Raw genomic sequence first — 18057 nt, 5'->3', positions numbered from 1 at the left:
ATGCCTAAACAAACAGTTATCGGGTGTGTGTAAATAGATTGCGTGTGTCTGCTTTTTCGTATATAGCTTTGGGTGAAAGTAGCCATTGCCATTTGGTCAAGTTACTTATGTCATGTTTTCATATTTCTTGAAATTGTTTACGGCCGCCATAATGTGCTGCTAAAGACCTACAGCTAAAGACAATGTCTGCATTTGGTTTAAAATGTGTATCAATTTAATAACGAACAAATTGTTGATATACCAAAAACAGGCAGCGAGACACACAGACAGACAATTAATTCATTATGTGCAGCATACTCGTATAAAAATGTATGTAGGTACACACATTATAACATAAATAAATAAATAAATAAATGGGCAACTCAAGTATGGGAGAGCAGCTGTGGGCGTTTAAAGCGCTTTAAATGGGCCATGCAATACATGTCATTTGATCGTGCTGCCTTTTACTTGTCGTATAATTAATGTTGTTGTTTATCGCGTATACGCAACGTGACACACACGTCTCTCTCTCTCTGGCACTGAGCCCCCACACACTCACACACACGAATATGTGTGGCAACAACGCAAAAACAAAAAAAACCTCAAACCACAGCCGCAGCAGCAGCAGAAAACCCAAAAGACAATAACATGAAGAGCTCTCTCGCTATTGCTATAAATTATTACACGAGTCCCCGACCTAAACTGCCTACCACTTGTCCACCTACCTACCTACCTAACCACTGTCACTGCTATCTTTTGTCTTGACTTGTCTCGAGAGTGGAGCGTAAGTCGCAGATACAACTACACACACATTTACTTACCCATGTATCTGCATAATTATACATATAACAACAACGTAAAATGTGCTTGACCAAAATTCAAGTATCTAACAATTTGAATACTCAACTCAAAGAGTTTTTGCCGACATTTCAATTGTTACCTTGCTAGTTATACACCTCTCTAGAGCGAGGTATATTCTCTAACGATCTTGACAATACAATATTCTTTTCATTCCATTGCATAATTGGTATCCCATTCGTCGACTACACTTGTAGATATTTTAGGTTCTAACTCGTCTTGTCATACAGCATCATGTACCTATTTATTAGTCTTTATTATAGGTATTTGTACATTGCAGGTTTTGTTTCTGTTTTTTTGTTTTTTTTTTCTGTACGTTGTGCAACTTGTTCTTAACACCTTTGAGCGCCCACGTATTTTGTTTATTTTTAGTCAGCCACAACTAGCAACGATGTCGCCGTCAATCCGACATTCCTCCTCTCTCTTTCTCTTGATATTTTCAAGAAATTTTGTTGATGTGGGCTTTTTTGTGTGTGCGTGGAAAACCGGAAAAGCCCACGTGAGCTGTGGCCTAAAGCCGACTAGATTTGTTGTTGAAAATGCAAGTGCAACGCTTCGATATTCGTGTATGGTCAAAAGCAGCGTGTATGCCAATGACATTCACGCACAACTGTCACTCTCCACCACACACACAGCTGATAAGCCACAAGATGTCCTTGAGATAGAGAGACGCTTTAAGCTCATTTTAAAGTGGGCGCCTGCTTGCCTTGCCTTGAAAGTGAAGCGGAAACTGCATTTGCAGCTGATGTTTAGGCGAACTCGTAACTATGCTAAAAATAACAAGCAAAGTAGCCAGTGAAATTCATTAGAAAACCAACAAGTTACTTGACTTTAAGCTAACATACATTCTGCCATCGACAGCTGTGGTCGATGACGATCAAAGCTGCTGCTGCTGTTTGAAGCCAATGTCAAATCCTTTTGACCATAGCGTGCCACTGATTGCTTTTAGCCACACATATGGCAAGCCACCCACGCACTTGCAAAGAGTGTTTCACAACATTGCGACCATATAAAATGGCATTTAACCCAAATACGCAGATGAATAAAACGTGGCGGCACGACATTCAATTTTTATGTCATGTTTCAAAAACACACACACATAACGAAAAAAATAACGAGTGCCATAATGAACATAAACAACACAAAAGGTAAAGACAAAGACCAAGACAAAGACAAAACAAACATGCAACACAACAAGCAGCAACAGCAGCAGCTGATGGCAAATGCAACAATTAAGGCGTCTTGGGGGCGTGATTGTCGTAAATTTTTAGGAAATACCAAAGACTTTCAATCGAAACAGTTGAACGACACGAAAGTGCGTGAAATTGGCTGACGCAGATATGCGAAAATAGCCCAAAACTAAAACGGCTGGCGTCGTCCCCAAAAACAACATTGAAAATGCCAAAATATATACAACCAAACACACACACAACACTACGTGCCAACAACGACAACAACATTCATTCATGCTGCACAAGTACGAGTGAATACGCTGCGAATATCTGAATTTCTGAATTGCAGACAGCCAAAAGATACGAAGATACCACGTACAACCAAAGCCAAAGAGTGGCGCCTTCCTCACAATCTGCTTCTTCTTGTCTGTATCTCATTGTCATATATTTTTTTGTATCTATCCGATAATTGTTTTGTCTCGCTGCTAAATGTGATCTTTTCATTTATTCTTTTTTTTTTTTTGGCAACATTTCGGAAGCGTGACAGTTTTCTATATAATCAAAATGTATCCCATTTAATTGCAATTGCTCAACGTTTTCTTTCCTAGGGGTTAGTTGCATCTTTTACCCGCATTTCACACGCCAAACAGACAAATGCATTTTTGCTTTTCATTTTCATTTTTTCACTTTTTGGTCAATTGAAAAATTCAATTGATCTGCCATAAAAATCGATATCGCTGGCATTGCACAATAAAAGTGATTCACTTGCCGAAGCAGCAGCCACAACAGCAACAACAACAGCTCAAGTGCCATCGAGGTGCCCATATAAGGCGCATTGAAAGAGAGATGTGGCAGCCAGTTCGAGTTGAAGTTGAAGTAGAAGTTGTAGCTTGTTGCTTGTAGAGTTTGGAAGCCAGCACACCGACCATATGGCACAACTTCAAAGTAAATTTATTGCCTTTTGCATCTCTCACATCAAGTATTGCGTTTTGTTATCAAATTGTTCAATTTGTGCGGCTTGGCGGCGGCGGCTGTCTGGTGGCATATTAAAGCAATTGTCTAATGCCACATGGGTGCCTCTGCTGCTGCTGCTGCTGTCAGAATCGAGGTTGCTCTTCTGGCTGCTGGTAGTCGCGTGCCTCTTCATTGAGTGAAGAGTAAAGAGGGGGGAAACTTGAGCGTGAGTGCTTATGGAGGGCACATGGAATATGAGCATGCGAAAAATATTTTAATTACGCGCATTTTTACGCTATTTTTGTCAAAAAAAACACAACGCGAAATATCTGCTGCAAGCATTAGCTCTCGCTGTGTGTGTGTGTGTGTGTGTATCAAATGTCATGCAAGCTGGAAAATGACGCAATTCGAAATTTTCAAAACAAAAGTCAAGACTACGAGAAGTCGCCGCTGCTGCTTGCTCTGGCACATGAAAATGCTAATTGAAGGCTATAGATACACATATACTTATTTGTATCTTTAGGATTGCCATGTGCTGCTGCTGCTGCTGCTGCTGCTGCTGAGTCATTTTGGTTGTTGTTGGAATGAAGATATCATGTTTGCCGCCTAGATGAGCGCATTTCTATGAATTCTTCCCTTTGGCGGCAAGTTAAAAGCAAAAAATCACACAAAATTGCAAACGAAAAAAAAGAAAAACAATGTTTGCTAATTGGTGGCAAAAGCAAATGTTTTGCACTTAAGGAAATGCGTTTGACTGCGTTTAAAACTTGGCGAGTTCATAAGTTCAATCTTGTTAGTGCACAAAATTGAGTGGCAATCAATTGTTGTCTGCAAATTTCCCACACACCCACCAACAACCCAATCAGGCATGACCAACAATCATAGAGAGTTTTCCAGTTAACTCTTTCCAACTTTCGCCTCTGTCAGCGGATCAGTGATCAGATCGCTGATCAATCGCTTTCGACGTTCAATGCCCTTTATGATCGTCGATTGTATCATAAATTTTTCGACATTTGCCAATGCAGTCTGCAGTCTGATCATCAATTGCTTCATTTTCTTGTTGCTGCACAGTTATTCAGTTATTCAATAATGTTTGTATCGTTGCTCCTGGCCATGGTCAACTTCCGTGCTGGGGTTGCAGCCACAACAACAACGCATGGTTGCTTCTGTTTTTGGTAGCGCCCATAATACGCTTTAAACAACAACAAATCAAAATAGCCAATGGTCGCCATGACAAAAGATTTTAATTGAATTTGAAAAACGCAATGGAACGTGTAGAGAGAGTTTCCTCGCCTTGCACGATGCGGGCGGGTTGCAAGGGGAAGCCAAAGAGTGTCTAGGGTGCGGAGAGGGTTTGCCAGCAGCAGCTGTGCCCACGCGTTCCGCATAACAATTGTCAACAAATTTATGAGCACGACGTCAACCCAGACTCAGAGCTCAACTCAGTGCTCAACTATACGTCGTAACTCTCGATATAAACATTATCTGAACTTGGGCCCTGAGTAATATCGAATTGAAATTCAAAAGCGCTCATTGCGCGTTTTATTTTAATTTATTTGGTTTCGCCGTTTGTTGTCGTTGTCGTTGTCTTTCCTCCTTCTCTTTTTTTTTTTTTTTAATTTAAAATTTAATTTGTTTGCTAAGCGATCGATGAAGCGTTCGATTCGATTCGTTTTCGTTTTGGTTTCGTTCGTTTGATGCACATTTTAGCATTTTGCTTTTGTGTGTTTGCATTGAAGTCCATTTAAGTCATACAAGCCAAGTTAATAACGTTGCTGCTGATCTGCTGAGTGCAAACAACGCCCCAAAAACGGTCAAATAGAGAGCTGAAATTCCGCTCAGACCAACAGAAACAACAACAACAACGAGAAGAAAACCATTTCCAATCATCTAAATTTAGACGAAATGAAACACATTTCAAATTTTTCATGAAACAACCAAAAAACAACAACAACAACAACAACAAAATAAATGTCGAGCGCTGAAAATCTGCTGCGTGTATGTATCTGAGAGAAATGCCAACGTATCTATATAAGAAGACGCTAGCTATATATGCTTATGTATATATTATAAATATATATACGGATCGGTCTACATGTATATATAGCTGTGTGACTATATAAACATTTGCGAGCAGCAGCAGCAGCGGGTGTAGTCCGAACGTAATTTGATTTTTTAAATGCACAACGCAAGATACACACACACACTCTCACATACACAAAGAGTGTATGTATCTATAAGATCGTTGCGTGCCGTGCTAGAGAGAAGAAAGAGCAACAACAGAATTTTGATATGTTGCGTGTTGTTGTATTTCGGCCAATGCGTGGGCAACGCTACAAGTAACAACAACAAAGACGACAACAAAATCACCTCATAATAATGATTTGATTAAAAGCGCGCTAAGTTTATTATATGATACAGATACAGATACATTCGCATCGCACTGCTGGAAAGATACATTTATCTGTATGCCATCTACTCGCTTAGTTATCAGCGTCATGCGGAAGATATTGTTTGGGGTTATCCATATATACACACATACAAAAATGTATCTCTATATCTGCCGTCTGTTGTTGTATCTACTATATCTATATCTCCAGCAGTCTCCGGAGATAGTACGTGCAGTTATGCTTGGACTGCGACAATGCGAGTAATCCGAGTAGACAAAACACACTACTCAGGTTTTGACGTCGTCTTTCCACAGTCTAAGCACACTTCAACTGTGCAAATTGCTCGGCATGCATCAAGATACAGTGGAAACGCTAGAAACGTGCTACCGCGGCATGTGTCATATGTATCTAACAGATACAATAAACGCTGCGGACAATATTCATCTTCAATCTTCCTCTTTCCCTTCTACTTCTCAGTCTTCATCCTCAGCTTCAGTTCTTCTTGTTGTTGTTTCGTTTTTATTTCATTTTATTTTAGGCATGAGTCACTAGCCCCAAACAATACGAACAGCGAAATTTATGTCAGCAGTGCCAAAAGCGACTGACGACGACGACGTCGACAATAAAAACAACGCGGCAAATAAATAAATAAGACATTCTAAATGCGAAAGAGGCAATACAAAAAATAACAAAATAACACAAAACTACATGCATTTAATCATATACAATACACACACACACACACAATATTGTGGGGGCACGAATGGTATTTATATGCAATTCAAATCAACGCACAACAGGTTGCAACACAGATGGGTTACAAATAAATTATAATGTTATATGTGCAACAGGCGAAATATAAATATGAACTCACAACGAAATTCTTTTGCGGCAACATTGTTGTATTTTGATTCAATTATTCTGATGAAATAACAATTAATGCTCAAAAGTTTACATTTTTCGTTCTCAGTTCAAGTTAAAAGATATTATATTACCGCATTGTTTATCTCTATTTAAAGGTGAACTTTGTATAATGATAAACATTTTTATAATAGAGATTGGTAAGAAAAAAATGTGTTTTTTCGGTGAAGAACAAACTCAAGAGTTTCTTAACCTTATAGTAACTGAATTTTGATTCAATTTAAACAATATTTGGTTGATTTAACAATTCTTAAAGAGAACATTTTCATGATCCATTTATTTGAAATCTTTAAGCTAAAATATATTATATAAGATTTCCTATCTGTTCTTTAGCTGAATTTTGCAAAAAAACAAAATAGAAAATTGTAATAAAACGATTTAGTTTTCTTAAACAGATTAAACATCTTGTTATAATAGATCCACAATCTTTATATGCTTTCTTGCTAACACTTAATGATGGGATACATTTAAAAAGATATTTTTAATGCAAAAGATTGAGTTTTTCTCTACTTCACTGATTGAAGAGTTCCTCAACCCTAGAGTACAACTGTTGCATGCCACATTTACTTCAACCCTCAACCAACATGTGGCAACCATTCAAGTGGAATTCTATAGCTTATGCATAAATATGCATAGAAATATAGTTTATTAAATGTTTAAGCTGCTTGTGAAAATGTGCAAAGCATGAAAATGTCATAGAAATAAAAGTTTTTCCTCGCAGTTTGTTCTTCGGGCAATTGGGAAGTTGGTCATCAGCCCGCATGACAAACTCTGACGCTGTGTTGCCGCAAAACGAAAAAACAGCAAAAGCAACTCAGCAATTGAAAAGAGAAAGTTGCAAAAACATCAGCACAGAAAAACAACAAAAACAACAACAACAAGCAACCAAAATAAAATAACTTCTAGCAAGTTGAAAAGTCGAAAGCCGTTAAAAAACAAAACAAAATAAAAAAAGAGCGAGCGGGTCTCGAAGCTACAACTCGCTTTGGGACTGAGTCTGGAGTCCAAACACACACACACACAGACACACACACACACATTAGCTTTAGGAAGTAGTTCACCCGCAGCCCTGTGACTCCCACTCTTGGACTGATAAGAGCAACAAAAAGACTGACTACGGGTGGGTGGTGAGGTGTTGCAAGCAGGTATATGAAACAACGTTGAAAATAAAACATTTTCTTGTAGCTGGTCGAACGAGTTTTACAAATTGTCAACGCTTTGCTTTTGGCAAATAAAATCTGTGGGCAACCAAAAAACTAGTTTGCAGCGCACACTACGTATATCTATAGTATGTGTATCTCTCGGTATCTGTATCTCTGTGCAACATAATTTTGTCATTACCAAGAGACACACAAACACACACACACACACACTCAACACACACCCAACATGCATATGGCCAACAGATGTTAAGCAAATATAAGCGAGTTGCTGGTGTTGTTGATGTGACCATCCAGGTAGTCTTGTATTTGTCTTTACGGTCCTGCTGCCACGCCCTCTCCTTTGTCGCACGCCCCTTGTTGTGTTGATTTTTCGTCTGCTTATTCTTTCAAATACTTTGTTTGCTCTGTGTGCGTGGGCTGTAAATCTGGGCACGCCTCATTCAAAATTGCCACCACACTTAATACCATTCAGTTGTCAACGCTGCAGACTCCCCCATCTCGCCATCCCCCTCTCACACAATGCAACACCCCCCTAAGCAGTGTGATCACAAGTGGGGGGTAGAGCGTAAAACGTAAGCAAAGAATTTAAGCAGCGTTTACGCTCTCCTCGCTCACGGTCTTTTCAAAGAGAGAACGCGAGAGAGCGACAGACAAAACGACGAAGTGGCGCACAAAAAGGAAGTAACCAAAAATAACAAACAACTGGCAGCGACGTTGGCAGCGACGTCGACAGCAGTGACTTTGGGTTCTGCGCTGCAAGGTGGAATGAACTCAAGATCAGAGCAGAGGAGAAGAAGCGACTTTAAATATAGAAAGCAACACCAGCAAACAACAAAGTTGCGCTTATTGGGGGGCCAAAAGAGCGACAGAGAGGGAGAGAGAGAACGAGCGAGCATAATTGAAGATGCTCACATAGATGTATATGTGTTTGTGTATGTTTTTGAATTTTGTGTATGTGAGTGACTTACCTTCATCCAGGAGACGCTCGACATGCGTAAAGACATTTGGAAATGCGGCCAATTGCTTGCGATCCTTGAGCAATTGTGCCAAATAGTCGGCAATGCTTTGTGTGCTCTGTTGTTGTTGCTGTGGCGTCATGTGCTGTGGCTGTGGCACCACCACTTGTGGCGCCTGCTGTTGTTGTTGTTGTGCCTGCTGCTGTTGCTGTTGCACTACTGCAGCGGCTGCGGCGGCGGCAACTGCAGCGGCAGCTTGTTGTTGCAATTGCTGTTGCACAACGGTCTTATTCTCACACACACTCATTTTTTTGTTGTGTTTGTTGAAGTTTTAACAATTGTTTACTTTGTTGCACAATCGATTGTTTTTTTGTTGTTTTTGCCGAAAATTCTATTCGAATGCGTATTTAACTTTTTCGGCTCTTTTTTTCTTCTACGTATTGCACAATTTGCTAAACAAAAGACTTTAACACGCTTCGATTTCTTGTTGTTTTTTTGTTTGTATGTTTGTAGTTACTGTAAAATAGACACAGAATTGTTGTTGTTACGAATTCTCATGAAATTGTAGGCGAAAGAGAGACTGAGAGAGCCACAGAAAACAGAAACAGATTGAAAACAACTCCACCCAAAAAAACAGAACAACAACAAGATCAACAGCGCAGCAGCGGCAATGAGACAAGAGAGAGAGCAGCAAAGAGTCGAAAAATGAAGACTGAAAAAATTCCTCAGCGCAGCAGCAGCAGCGACTGCGTCAGATCAAGCAAGAGCAAGAGGAAGAAACAGAGACAAACGGCAACTGCGACTGCGACGTCTTGCTATCACATACACACGCATATAAGCACAGTTAATTTGTATGTGTGTGTGTGTGTGTGTAGTGTGGTTGGGAGCGTAGTCGACGTGAGAGCAAACGGAGATGAATGAAAGCAGAATGTCAAAATAGCTGCTGCTCTTGTGTGCGCTCTCCCTCTCTTTCGCTCTCACGTACGCTCTCGCTGGCTGCAGCCCCCAAAGAAGTACAACAAAAAATAAAATAAAATGAAATTAATTTTTTTTCTATATGCAAATGAATAATTCTTATTTGCAACCAAATTGATGTGCATTTGCACAAGACTAACTGAAGAAATTACAAATTTAACATTCGCAACGCTGCGTAGCATTGGAAAACATTGAAATTTCAATGGAAATGTTGAAAATTTCGCATAAAATATGCACACATTTTGTGCTGTTTGCTGCTGATTATGTGTATTTGTTGTTGTTGCTGTTCTTGTTGTTGTTTGTGGGATACGTTTCACAGTATTAACCATTGAAAAAGTTGCATACATTTGCATTTGTTTGTAGTACACTGCGTTTTTTAACTATTTTGAGAATTCCTTTTTTCTTTTGTATTTTTTTTGTTTATGTTTAAAATTGTATTCGAGTCGGGTGAAAAAGGAAAACGCACGGATCTCGTTTCTTCTACTGGGGAACGATTCTTCCTATTTTCTACAAAAAACTGAACCGCACGCAAAGACAGAGAAAAAGAAACTGAAAGCAAAGCGCACAGACGAAAACGACGAAATGCGGAGAGCCAGCATGCCTTTTTGAGTATAACAGCGACTTAACAGCACTGAAGATCATTAGCCGGCGTTGCCACACTGTCAACCACTGCGCAGATGTTTGACTTAACAGGGAATTTCGGCTTTAAAACGTGTAAATGTGGCTTACGAACAACTAGACATTAAGTATTATGTGGAACAAGATGAAAATCATTGATCTAGAGATCATACCACTAGTAAATAATAGTTTATAAGTGCAATTAACGTATTGCTTTGCGTCAAGTGGCAGCACTAAGTCTGTCAATCATGCGCCGCTTACAGCTGCCATCTCCCTTACACTCAGGCGTCGAAGCGTATTTGGCGCGTTGGCGTCAATTTGAATTATGGAACACTGAACACTGAACGCGGAGGCATTAATTACGTACGGAAATTGTTAACAGGCCTAGAGTTGAATGCGATTAGAACACACAAAGTATTTTGTGTTTTACTATTTGCAGTTGTTGTTGTTAAGATATGTATGTGGGGGCATTTGGCCAAAAGCGTATGCAAATTACGCCCGTACAGCCAAATGTTGGTGTTAAACTTGCCTTTGAGCCACATAGCAAAATGCTCAGCAAAATGCTCAAAATACACGAAATGTATGTGGGAAAATTGGCATTCGCATGCGATGGCTATGGCGATGGCGATGTTGATGTTGATGTGGATGTGGATGTTGATGGCGACGCACCATATAAGCGACCCTGGACAGTTACAACTTTTACTTTCCATTGCAAATGCGCGTTTCAGATGTACAAACTGTGTGTCTATATGTATGTATTTGTCCAAAGGTATGTATGGATTTCTGCTGTGCTTCCGCGTATTCCGCAAAAAAAGTCAACAGCAGCAGCACACACACACACTCACACACACAGAGAGCACCCGCATGCACTTAAAAAGAGACGTGAAAGTTTTCAATCAGTGGAAGTGGAAAGCAGGCGGGCAGCCAGCCAGGCCAAGCAGTCAGTCCGTCTGGCCAACAACTTTATCAACAGCACCCACTAAGGCAAAGGCATGGCAAGGCAAGAGAAGGCAAGGTGTGTGGGCCGGACCCGGCATTATCTACTAAAGTCGAAGATATTTTATTGCCATTGAAATACGTACATATATGTGTCAGGCAGTAAAGATTTAGACATTGTATGATTATTATTGTTTTTCGATTCAAAGACGACGACAAAAAAAAACAGTCCTAACTAAAAAGCCTATTTGGCTGTTGACACCTACATAAAATCTTCAGGCAACGCATAAAGAGACACATGATTTAATCCGTGGGCCGTTAAGCTGCAATGGGCCTTTCTATGTGGGCCACATCATTTTTTTTTTTCTCTTATTTTTTTTGTGGTAGCACTTTCAATTTTATTTTGTCAGTTTTTCTTGTTGTGTCCACAAGAAAAGAAACGGCTTTAACGCTTTAAGAAAATGGCCCAAATGCCTCTGTTAGATTTTCACACAACACTGTGAAAATTTACTCGTCTCCCGCCCCCCCTTTGTGCACTTTTCTCTCTCGCTTTCTTGCCCCATTCAATCAGCCAATCATTCGGGCGTGAGTTATGACGACTCTCGAGAGGCACACAGCTAAAAATTGCATCTAATATGCATTGCAATTGCTCCAGAGGCTGACTCAAGGACTTATTAGGTAGTTGCCTCGTCAACGGATTGACAAATGCTCTGCATCAAAGTGGGGCACAGGGAACAAGAGTGTGCCACAAAAAAGAAAAATTATGGGGCAGCTGAATAAATGTGACAATACTTCGTTTATTTCATTGATCCTCAAATAAATTAGAAGAGTATTTTACATATTAATCTTAGTTTTATAACAAAAATGTCAATTTGAGAACTATAAAAATAATTTAAGTATCTGCAAAACTGTAATATATGAAGTTGAGTGGTACAAAATTTTCTAAAATTTATTTTAATTTCATGTCTCGTAAATAATGTTGAAACGGTCTAAAGTTATTCTAAAAAATCTATCACAGTTTTTATATTTTTTATTACATTTAATCGTATTTAGAAATTTTTACTTGCAAATAAAGCTGAAAAGTATTCACAACATTCCAAAATTTATTACATTTTTATAATAAAAAATGTCAAATATAAAACTATAAAAAGTGTTTTTATTTGCGTTATATTTATTGCGACAATAAATTTTGAAAACTATATAAAATGTCTAAGAAAACTTGATCTATATTTTTTTGATGTAAAGAAATGTTTATACTCAATGTTCAAGGTCTTTATCACTTTAAAAATTATTATATTTTGTCGAATTTTTTTTTGCTTGCATAAGAAATCCACATATTAATAAACAAATTCAAATAAATCAAGCTGGAATCATGAAAATTGTTCCATTGTTTATTTATATTCAAAGTAAAAATCCATCAGAATAGTTCATTAAATTTGTTAAATTAATAAATACTCTTTCGACATTTTATTCAAATTAAGTCACTGCTTAAATGCCGTATTAGGAATTGCTTTAAAAGTGCTGCTCAATCGATATTCAACTACAACGCATTGAATCAGCAAATTTCAGTTGAAAACTTGTCACACTGTGCGTCGTGTTAAGTCGTCAAGTTTTCCATCAATTTTCCCATTTGTGTGGAACTATATTTCACACTCAATTTTTGAGCCAAGTTCCCCCTTGCCAAAGCTTCCAGATGAATGCAAATTTTTGCTGGTTGCCCATTTTGGCCAATCGCTTTGACGTTAGCCGACAAATTATGCACTTGCTTTTGGGCCAATTTGCAATTGACACAGAAAGCGGGCAACACAGGCAACGAGCAACAAGCAGCGAGCAACGTGTGTTTGCCACTTTTGTATAATTAGCCGCGGCGTATTGGTTAAAAGCCAACTTTGTTGGCCATTAAACAGCCAGGTCGTCAATGGCTGTTGCCATTACGCATGCAGCAGCAGCTCGAGCTGCGTAGGCGCCCCCTTCTTCCCTCCTCTTCATCCCCGTCTCGTTCCTCCCTCATTTGTGTGAGCCAAATAAAACCAGCTTCGACGCCCACACGCCACATTTAACCAGGCACTGACGACTTGCCTCACAGGTAGCTCACACGTTGTGCTCAGCTGTTGCACATGCTTGTTTTTCTTGCAGGTTTATCGAGCTTGTGCCTCACTGCTCACTCAGCTCACGAAGGCGTCTTCAAATTCTCAGCTTGTAGCTTTAATCGACAGTGAAGCAGTTAACGCAGTGAAGCTTCAAATTTCAACTTTAAATTAATTCATTCACAAAACTCTCAAGCTACAACGGAAGTTTGGCTTTTTTGGGCAGATTTGAAATGCTTTGCTTTAAAATGATTTGTGAATAATATTTTGTATTATTTAATTTTCTGTTTATAGGCGGATTAAAGTCAGTTGGCAATATAACAGTAAATAAAAACGTATTTTTATACAATGATGAACATTTTTAAAAAATAAAATGCCTTAGCACCAAAGTTTACTTCATTTAAATTTAAGATGTTAAAGCTTTCACTTTAAGAAAAAGAAACAATTTAAATTTAATCCTACTGTTCTTTAATTTTACTAATTTATACATTTTAAAATGCATTTATTTTAATCTTTATCAGTTTATTAACTACATATTATATTAAATGGCTAATTAAGACAACTTCCTTTAGAAAAAGCTTGACAACAAAACAGCTGTTGAATTTAAACCTACCTTAGTTGTATGTTTAGATAAGTTTCAATAGTAGATTTTAGTTTCCAGGAGCTTCATCTAAACTGTTCTTTTAATATTCATTGCATCTGTCGATCGAATTTATTCAACATCCTCTCATACCAAAATTTCATAGAGGTTTTACAAAAGTTTTAATTTGCGTTTAGCTTTAAGGAGCTTTATATAAGGTTTCCTGTATTTAAGCGTATAAGCTTTTATTGTATATTTAGATCTTTAAACATTCTTTCAGTATATAATAATAATAATATCTTCATCTTCAAGAAATTTTCTAAACTCCGGGGCTTTTATTTAATTCAAGAAGCTTTAATTATTTGCTGCTTCAATGAGCTTGCCCTAAACTATTCTTTATTTAATTTCGGAACTTTTATTGTATCTTTAGATCATTGACAATCTTTCTGTATCTAATAATAATAATAATAATAATAATAGTTTTTTCTTAAAGGAGTTTTTTAAAGTCAAACTTTAAATTATATGTATTTGATTCAAGAAGCTTTCATTATTTGCTGCTTCAATGAGCTTTCACTGTATACGTTGAAAAGTGAAGTTTCTAGTTTTTTTCCTATGTAGATCTGTGATTCATAAAATGTTTCATTCATAAAAATCGGAACACTCATATGCACGAGCTTATTACACGCTCGCACACGCGTCGCGAATCACTCATGAATAAACTAGACATGAATGAATATGAAGTTAGAGACAGAGCAAACAGCAACCAGCATCAACTTGCAAGTTCATTCACAAAAAAAAAAGAAAAAAAACTGTGGCATGATTAGCTATGCGATGTCTTTAGTTGCATGCTTTAACGATGCAGCAGAAGGTGGTGGAGGAGGAGGAGGAGGAGGAGGCGGGGCGGTTGAGTTAATATCAGGGGGGCGTGATCGTAGTAGTTTTCGGCAAATTTCGTACGCCCACAAAGCGATCAACTATTAATTTGTTGCTGGCCAACTTTCTGGCTGGTTTCATGCTGCTGGCTTTTGGACAGCTTCAAGCTGACTCTTGGAGTGGGTGTCGTGGGTTGTTGTTTAACGAGTTTTTATTAGAAAATTGTTTACAGCTTCAATGCTATTTCAATTGACAGAGACGGAGACAAGCAGAGACAGCGAGACAGTGGGCGCCTCATAAGTCACATTGAAAGCATTGCTCAACGGTGCTTGCCAAACTGTTACAGTTTGACTAGCATTGCCCAAAACGAGTAAAATAAATTTCAAATAAACTGGAACTGGAACAGTTTAATGAAAAAATGCCAAAAAACAAGACATTTGCCATATTTGGCTGAGCTCGCTAAATGCTCAACGGAGACGTTGCCCCACAAAAAAGGCAATGCCACATCCGTGTGGGCGTTGCAAACGCCTTTTAAATATTTCGTGCAATAAAGATGAATCGACAATTTTGTTAATTTTGGCGAAATGAAGACACTCTCTAATTTATAGTATGTATACAAGTTGATATTATATAAAAGAATATATAAGTTTGGACTTATTAACTAACGCATAAACTTCTTCGCCTGATCCCGATTAACCTGCTTGAAGTGACGTTGCTTCGAGTTGCCATCGTTCATCTGCTTGTAGTAACCGAAACCGCCTCCGCCCACACGTTTCTCTGGCCGCTCGCGCTTTGCAGCGCCCACCTTGAGGTCAACCACGGGCGGCACCAGAAAGCCAAAGCTCTTGGACACCGCCTGCAGATCGAGTGTGTTCACATTGAAGATCTGTTTCAGCTGATGCGAGTCATAGGCGCGCACATACGATTTGAACGCCTCCTTGGCCGACTGATTTAGGAAATAGTTCTTCGAGATGAGTTTCTCCAGCTGCAAATGCCATAAAGTTAAACACCAAGAAAAGAGGGCAAAAGTTAAACGACTCACCTGCAGCTGAATGTCGGCAATCTTTTGCCATGAGAACTCAAACTCATTCAACGGCACCTTGGCCGCTTTCAAGTAGCGCAAGAAACCCAATTCCTCGGGTCGCAGCATCAGCAACGCATGTCCCGAAGTGCCTGAACCACGCGCTGTTCGGCCCACACGATGAATGTACTCGCGTGGATCATCTGGTGGATCGTACTGCACAATCCAATCTACTTGCGGGATGTCCAAGCCACGTGCTGCAACATCTGTGCAGAGCAGAATTCCAGACTCGGCATTGCAGAATTGGAAGAAGGTCGTTGTGCGTTTCGCTTGCTTTTGCTTGCCGTGTATGGAAGTCACTGGCAGATCAATGTAGTTGAACAGTTCATGATGATATTTAACCGACATGCATGAGGAGAAGAAGACCATGACCTTCTTCTTTCGGTTCTTCTTCAAGAACGTAAAGAGCACTAGCAAACGTTTCTCCGAGGGGCAGACAATGTAACCCTGCTCCAAACCCTCCACTGTAGCCGTCTCCTGGTTGTCGTGGACGCCCACATAGATGGGCTCCTTCTTCAGCGCCAGTTTGGACAGCGCATCGATGCGTTCCGTTTGCGTGGCCGAGAACAACATGGTTTGTCTGCGCTCTAAATACAAAACATTAAAATCTCTTACATCATTAAACAATTATGAGACTTACTGGGCAAAAGATTGATAATCTGTTTCAGTTCCTCCTCGAAACCAATCTCCAATATACGATCCACTTCATCAATAATCAGGCACTGCAAATTCTTGTACAAGAAATCTGGTGAGTTCTGCAAGTGATCCAAGAGACGACCCGGCGTCGCCACCAAAATGTTGATGCCTTTGCCTAGTTTCTCGCTCTCCACCTGACGATTGGAACCACCCATGACCAGACCATAGGTGTGATGATGATGCGCCATCAGCTCCTTGAGCACACCAAACGTTTGCATGGACAATTCGCGCGTGGGTGAAATGATAATAACACCAGTGCCATTGCGTGGCATAAAACGCAGCTTGTTGATCAGCTCCACGGCGGGAATGAGGAAGGCCAGCGTTTTGCCTGAACCCGTTTGGGCAGCACCAACAAGATCGCGACCCTTGAGCAGCGGCGTCAGTGACTTGGCCTGGATTTCGGTCATTTCACTGAAACCCATTTCGGTAATTGCACGTAACGTTGCCTCGGAAACGGCGCCTTTGAGAGAAGCGAAGCTACGATCATCGGAATCGCGCATGTCTAAGGCAGATAACGAAGACTCCACCGAGAAGGGGGTTTCGTTGTCATCCGCTGCTGCTTTGCCGTTCGTTGTGGTGCCAGCTTTTCCCTTCAGCTTGGGTTTCTTGGCAGGCACCGGCACATCTTCCTCCTCCTCATCCTCTTCCTCTGAGTCAGGTGAGTCGGCAGCTGTAAATGAAAATAAAACATCAGCAAGCCATAATCAAGTAATACCAACTTGTGCGATTTGAAATCGCTTTCAGTGATTTAATTAAACTTAATCTCATTTCTATACTTGGCAACACTAACTCGTTGCTCGTGCAGCTCAAATTCGCCTTTAAATCATCATTAATTAAGTAACTCCTTAACTTTCTAGCATGCTCACCATCACTATCGATCTCATCGTCGTCCTCGTCGTCATCCTCAGCCTCGCTGCCGTTCACCACATCGTCGTCGTCTTCATCGGAATCAGATTCGGAGTCCGAATTTGCCACCTGAATTTGTGGTTTCTTTTTCTGTTGCTGCTGCTTCTTTTTGGGCTGTGGCTGCTCTTGGAAATCATCCTCCAAATCATCTGCGTGGTATATAAATTGCACTTTTATTTATCGTTTAAGCAAATATCTATTAAATACACACCATCATCCTCTTCTACAGCTCGTTTCTTTTGAGGCTTCTGCTTGTTCGGCTTGCCTTTGCCTTGTTTGATTGCGGGCGGTTCTGGAGCGAGCTGTTTGCTTTTGCCCTTCTTCTGTGAGAGCTCCTTCTTCATTTTCTCACGCTTCACGATTTTCTTCATAAGCAGCTTCTCTCTAATCGACATTTTAACTAATTACAACGTTTAAGTCAATTATATATTAAAAACAATCTACGAAAAACAACCGCGCACGTGTTAGCAGCCAACGAGTTTGCCATTCACATAAAATCAACGTTGTTGTTACACAGCTGAGCATGCCGCCGCCGTAGATACCGATTACATACTCGATATGTTTTTCTTATCGATATGCCGCTTTATATTTTTGTAAATAACTTTTTGTTAACAATATATTATTTTATTTAAATTTAGTATTCTAGTTTAAATTAGTTTGTGGAAAATAGTTGCATGAAATTATAGAAATGAAAACTTCTAGTATTCAAAAGGAACATAAGTCAAAATATTGGATAATATAGAGACTAAATTGTTTTTTATAAAATTAGCAAAGGGCATAAAAATATGAAATATTTAAATAATAAATAAAATGGGAATCGTTAAGTATTCATTTTCTTCAATAGAATAACCGTTACTTGTGATAAGTGATAAGTAACATGTCGCATCACAATCGCCATTCCGATAACATATG

General features: G+C 39.4%; 2 protein-coding genes across 9 annotated transcripts in view; both read right to left on the bottom strand.

The window, feature by feature from the left end:
• Positions 1-9909, bottom strand: part of LOC117574123 (protein held out wings) — a 38836-nt gene extending 28927 nt beyond the window's left edge. For 4 of the 8 annotated variants that reach the window (XM_052006319.1, XM_034257776.2, XM_052006320.1 and 1 more), the window contains exons 1-2: positions 9714-9909; positions 8406-8909 (exon numbers count right to left, since the gene is read on the bottom strand). In XM_052006319.1, the coding sequence (XP_051862279.1) occupies positions 8406-8700 (295 nt within the window). In that variant the 5' untranslated portion in view covers positions 8701-8909; positions 9714-9909. Of the gene's footprint in view, positions 1-8405; positions 8910-9694 lie in introns of all 8 variants that reach the window. The other 4 variants (XM_034257777.2, XM_034257778.2, XM_034257779.2 and 1 more) reach the window with 2 other exon arrangements.
• A 5117-nt stretch (positions 9910-15026) lies between these two features.
• On the bottom strand, positions 15027-17642 carry LOC117575330 (probable ATP-dependent RNA helicase pitchoune). The gene is made up of 5 exons (XM_034259487.2): positions 17357-17642; positions 17106-17294; positions 16184-16909; positions 15505-16130; positions 15027-15447 (listed from the first exon to the last, which is right to left on the bottom strand). Exons 1-5 carry the CDS (start codon positions 17538-17540, stop codon positions 15124-15126), a joined length of 2049 nt encoding a protein of 682 aa, XP_034115378.1. The 5' UTR covers positions 17541-17642; the 3' UTR covers positions 15027-15123.
• Positions 17643-18057: the final 415 nt, after the last annotated feature.

The sequence above is a fragment of the Drosophila albomicans genome, chromosome 2R (genome assembly GCF_009650485.2).
Source record: "Drosophila albomicans strain 15112-1751.03 chromosome 2R, ASM965048v2, whole genome shotgun sequence".
Lineage (NCBI taxonomy): Eukaryota > Metazoa > Arthropoda > Insecta > Diptera > Drosophilidae > Drosophila > Drosophila albomicans.
This window is presented reverse-complemented; position numbering and strand designations above follow the sequence as displayed.

What these genes read in the sequence shown, in the direction of transcription:
- LOC117575330 (XM_034259487.2), bottom strand. Translation starts at nt 17,540, where the DNA reads ATGTCGATTAGAGAGAAGCTGCTTATGAAGAAAATCGTGAAGCGTGAG. An exon ending in CGATGAGATCGATAGTGATG is followed by an intron (nt 16,910 to 17,105) that starts GTGAGCATGCTA and finishes TTTCATTTACAG; the next exon opens with CTGCCGACTCACCTGACTCA. An exon ending in GATTATCAATCTTTTGCCCA is followed by an intron (nt 16,131 to 16,183) that starts GTAAGTCTCATA and finishes TTTTGTATTTAG; the next exon opens with AGCGCAGACAAACCATGTTG.